The 5,000-nt window shown below is 46.4% G+C and overlaps 1 protein-coding gene across 1 annotated transcript in view; it reads left to right on the top strand.

Moving 5' to 3' along the window:
* The window catches only part of rap1b (RAP1B, member of RAS oncogene family), a 58,559-nt gene that overhangs the window by 43,531 nt on the left and 10,028 nt on the right, over positions 1–5,000 (top strand). Inside the window, exons 3-4 of the mRNA XM_076303212.1 lie at positions 2,427–2,495; positions 3,544–3,600. Coding sequence (XP_076159327.1) covers positions 2,427–2,495; positions 3,544–3,600 — 126 coding nt within the window. The remainder of the gene's footprint in view (positions 1–2,426; positions 2,496–3,543; positions 3,601–5,000) is intronic.

The raw sequence follows: 5,000 nt of genomic DNA, 5'->3' as shown, positions 1-5,000 counted from the left end.
AGCCAGAGTGGCATGTACACACACACACGCACGTACACACAGTTGTGCTTGGTCATTCTTGGGGTTAGAAAGCTCCTTCACAGTAGTTACACAAAGCCATTGGTGCAGCACTGAGGCCTCACGACTCTAATGCACTCAAGAGACACACACACACGCTAACACTGAGCCATCATCTGCAAACACAGTGATTTTTTTCTTTTTTTTTTGGCTTGCGCATAATACACTGGAAACACAAACATGTACAGTGACAAACACACAGATACATTCTCTCCCTCTCTCTCCCTCTCTCTCTGAGCTACCCTGAGGCTGTATCTGTATTAATGTTGCTGTTCTTAATGAGTTTACTGTGCTGAGCTAATTAGAAATAGCCGGCTAACTTGACTCATACCTCCAGATGTGTGGAAATCATTTGTCAGAGCCACTGATGCTGGGGAGGAGGGGGACAGGAGGAGAAGAGAGAGAGATAGAGAGAGAGAGAAAGAAGGAGTGAGAAGAAGAGTGGGGTGTGAGGAGAGAGGGATGGAGAGAGAAAATGGAAGGAGAGAGAGAGAGAGAGAGAGAGAGATCAGAGGGGTGTGAGAAGAGAGGGATGGGGAGAGAGAGGGAGACACAGGGAGAGGAGGTGAGTAAAAAGAGAGGGATGAGAGGGTGAGTGTATTGGAGAGAAGGTGGCGTCTCCTTGCTAGTGTGTTCTGTTCTCTGTGATCATGTCGGAGTGGTCTGTCCGCGGGGGCTGTCTACCCTGATCAAAGAAGGTGTGTGTGCGTGCGTGTGTGTGCGTGTGTGTGTGTGTGGGGGGGGGGGGCAGGAGTAGCTGTGCTGTCAGTGGCCACCTGTGTGACCCTGCTGTCAGAGGGGGCAGTAGAGGTTGTGTGCTCCTTTCCTCTTCACCTCTCTCTATCACCCTCTCATCTTTTCACATCTCTTTCTCTCCTCCTTTCCTCACATACTTTTCTCTTCTCTCTCTCTCCTCGCATCTCTCTCTTCTCTCAGTTACTTCTCATATCTCTCTGTGCTCTCTTCATCTCTTTCTCTCCTCCTTTCCTCACATACTTTTCTCTTCTCTCTCTCTCTCTCTCCTCACATCTCTCTCTTCTCTCAGTTACTTCTCATATCTCTCTGTGCTCTCTTCATCTCTTTCTCTCCTCTCTTCCTCCTCTTCCTCTCATTACACTTTTTTCGACTCACCAGGAACTGACTTAGCAGCATCTTAATTAGCATTCTATGTGTTCCTCTGTTCCCTGTTTGTGTGTGTGTGTGTCTCCGCATGTGTCGATGTCCGTGTGTGTGTGTGTGTGTGTGCGTGTGCGTGTGTAGCCATGGTCCACTCATTAATGACATTCTCTGTGGGTGGCACAGGGGTTGAGGTGTGTGTGTGTGTGTGTGTGTGTGTGTGTTTTAAAGAGAGAGAGACAAATATGCGAAGTGGCATGGCGGATCAAAGGTCTAGGCCAAACATGCGCGCTCTCTCTGCCTGCATCAATAGTTTCCATGGCAACTCTTTATCACAAGCGGGACACGGGTTTTGCATCACCATCTGTTAATTATCAGATCGCTTTTCTTTATGGCCCACACTTCCTTGTGTGGACACAGAGAGCACTTTTCTTTCTTTGCTTTGTGTGTGTGTGTGTGTGTGTGTGTGTGTGTGTGTGTGTGTGTGTGTGTGTGTGTGTGTGTGTGTGTGTGTGTGTGTGTGTGTGTGTGTGTGTGTGTGTGTGCGTGTGCGTGTGTGCGCGCGACTGTACATAAGTGGTCAGACATGTTTAGCTGTTTAACAAGGTTTTTTTGTTTGTATCTCTGAGTTCTTAATGTGTTTGCACATTCCTCTCTCTCTCTCTCTCTTGCTATCTCTCTCGCGCTCTCTCTCTCTCTCTCTCTCTTGCTTTCTCTCTCACTCACTCTCTCTTGCTCTCTCTTTCTGTGTGTGTGTGTATTAAAGTATCCATGTGGGTTTCTCATCATTAGCTTTACCCCTAGAGCTCCATAATGATATCACCACCATCATTTCATCCACAACCTTTTTACCGTCCCAGTGCTTGTGTTAATCTGTTTACTTTTCAACACCATCCTACGTGCACTAGTCCACTGCTCTGACCTCTCTCTGGGGAATTGCTTCTCATTTCCAACCTCGGACATCTCCACTACTCAAGTTTTTTTCCCCCAAAGATAATTGATCACAATCTAGCTGGGTTCTATAGTTGATATAATATGATAATAGTTGATATGTTTATGTGCAGAGGTGGCTTTTTTTATGGCCAGAGAGCTGTGTGTGTCTGTGTGTGTGTCCCCTTGGGGATCATTAAAGTGTCTGTCTGTCTGTCCACCTCTTCTTCCCCGTACCTGTTGTGTAACTGGTAAATGGCTACCTCCATCTGTCTGTGATTCTCTCTGATGCGCTTGTCTCTTTCTCTTTTGTGTCCGTACAGACGGTGCAGTTTGTTCAAGGCATCTTCGTGGAGAAGTATGACCCCACAATAGAAGACTCGTACAGAAAGGTGAGTGGCTGGTCAAGTGGCACGGGAGAGACTCACTGGAGGCTCTTAGAAATGCATGTCTGCTTACTGAGTGTGTCTGTCTGTGTTTGACTCTGTGTGTGTGTATGCTTAAGATAGTAATAGTCTTGGCTGTAATGGAGATAATGTCTTTGGAGGAAAGACTGAGTGGCAGAGAGACCTGTATGTATAATTATAATAATAATAGTTCTACTTCAGGTAATACATTTTATTTATGAAGCACCTTTCAAGACACCCAAGGTCACTTCATAAATAAAAAATTTAAAATACAGACAATTCACAAAACACAAAAATAATATAGGTCATTGGCGGTCAATGTTGACTCTCTTGGCAACAGCCTGATGCTCTTGAACAGTCCACCGTAGCGTAGGCTGTAATCTGTGTACTTGACTTGTGTGTGCATTCTTGTGTGCATTCTTGGGGAGAGTATTTCTGTGCATATGTGTTTGTGTTTATTTGACTGTGAGAGTGTGTGAGGGAAAAAAAAAGAAACACACACAGGCAAATTGTTCAATTGATGAGTGCTGTGCATCAGAACAAGATGAAGGTGGTCGTTTCTGGCGTGGGCTGGTTGGGTTGTTTCACAAGCTCATCTGATGTGGTCACTGACTTCTAAGGGTGTCTGTCCTTGTTGCAGCCTTCTTACAGGAAGTGAACCCTGGTTAACCCATCACTTCCTGTTTCACACCCAGCTTCCTGTTAGCTTGAGTTTGCTACCTAAAGGCTGTGAGGGGAGTGGAGGACCTGCGATGGGCTGTGTGTGTGTGTGTGTGTGTGTGTGTGTGTGTGTGTGTGTGTGTGTGTGTGAGAGAGAGTGTGAGAGAAAGAAACTATGGTAGAAACTGTTTTTGCACTCTTTGTGTTGTCTGTTGGCTTTTGACCTCTGCTAATGCTTCAAATCCTGTTAAGTGATATTATATATTGCAGAATGCACCTCAGGAACTCTTAATGTTAAGGAGTTTGGTGATTACAATTTCTCTCTCTCTCTCCCTCTCTCTCTCTCTCTCTCTCTCTCTCTTCCTTTCTGCAGCAAGTGGAGGTGGATGGGCAGCAATGCATGCTCGAGATCCTGGACACTGCAGGGACGGTAAGAGTTGCATTTGGTGTGTGGGGGTGTGTGTGTGTGTGTGTGTGTGTGTCTATCTGTCGTAAACACATACAAACACAAAAACAGTCTGAGGCTAACGCCCTCTATGGCCCAAACAGTGCAAGAGGAAAGTAGGTTGGCCTGCAATTTACACTGGAGAGTCACTCACTCAGAGAGTGAATTATTTAACATTGTTTCATGGTTATGCTTTAGCAATGGATCAAATATCGCCATGCCAATAAAGCTCGCTTGAATTGAATTGAGAGAGTGAGTGTGGGTGTAAATTGAAAATAAATATATGCGAGAACAAAGGACTTGTCCAGTCCTCCAGCTTGGATGATGGACAGACAAGAAGAGGGAGGAGTGGGAGGATGGAGAGACAAGAAGAGGGAGAATTGGGAGGATAGAGGGACAGATAGAGATGGCAAAAGAAGAGAAGACTGTGTAGAGATGCTCTATGGAGAGACTGCGTAGAGATGCTCTAGACTAGATGGGATAGAGATGCACTAGACGGGGTAGAGATGCTCTATGGAGAGACGGGGTAGAGATGCTCTAGACTAGATGGGATAGAGATGCACTAGACTGGGTAGAGATGCTCTATGGAGAGACGGGATAGAGATGCACTAGACGGGGTAAAGATGCTCTATAGAGTAGAGATGAACTAGATGGGGTAGAGATGCCCTATGGAGAGACGGGGTAGAGATGCTCTATGAACAGACTGGGTAGAGATGCTCTATGGGGTAGAGATGCACTAGACGGGGTAGAGATGCTCTATGGAGAGACTGGGTAGAGATACTCTAGACTAGACGGGGTAGAGATGCTCTATGGAGAGACCGGTAGAGATGTACTAGACGGCCCCAGCTGTGGTGCAACTGGTTGGGGCACCTGCACCGTAGGCCGGCGACCCGGGTTCGATTGATCCTACCCCTGCTCTCTCTCCCATTCGCTTCCTGTCACTCTCAACTGTCACTATCATTAAAGGCATAAAAAGGCCAAAAATATATACTTTAAAAAAAGGAAAAAAAAGAGATGTACTAGACGGGGTGGAGATGCTCTATGGAGAGACTGATTAGAGATGCTCTAGACTAGACGGGGTAGAGATGCACTAGACTGGGTAGAGATGCTCTATGGAGAGACGGGATAGAGATGCACTAGACGGGGTAAAGATGCTCTATAGAGTAGAGATGAACTAGATGGGGTAGAGATGCCCTATGGAGAGACGGGGTAGAGATGCTCTATGAACAGACTGGGTAGAGATGCTCTATGGGGTAGAGATGCACTAGACGGGGTAGAGATGCTCTATGGAGAGACTGGGTAGAGATACTCTAGACTAGACGGGGTAGAGATGCTCTATGGAGAGACCGGTAGAGATGTACTAGACGGCCCCAGCTGTGGTGCAA

The sequence above is a fragment of the Alosa pseudoharengus genome, unplaced genomic scaffold (assembly GCF_046254945.1).
Source record: "Alosa pseudoharengus isolate Yale_2024_CS ecotype anadromous, Long Island Sound unplaced genomic scaffold, YU_APseudo_1.1 YU_APseudo_1.1_scf_24, whole genome shotgun sequence".
Lineage (NCBI taxonomy): Eukaryota > Metazoa > Chordata > Actinopteri > Clupeiformes > Clupeidae > Alosa > Alosa pseudoharengus.
Note: the sequence above shows the minus strand (reverse complement) of the source record. Positions and strands in the feature narration are given on the sequence as shown.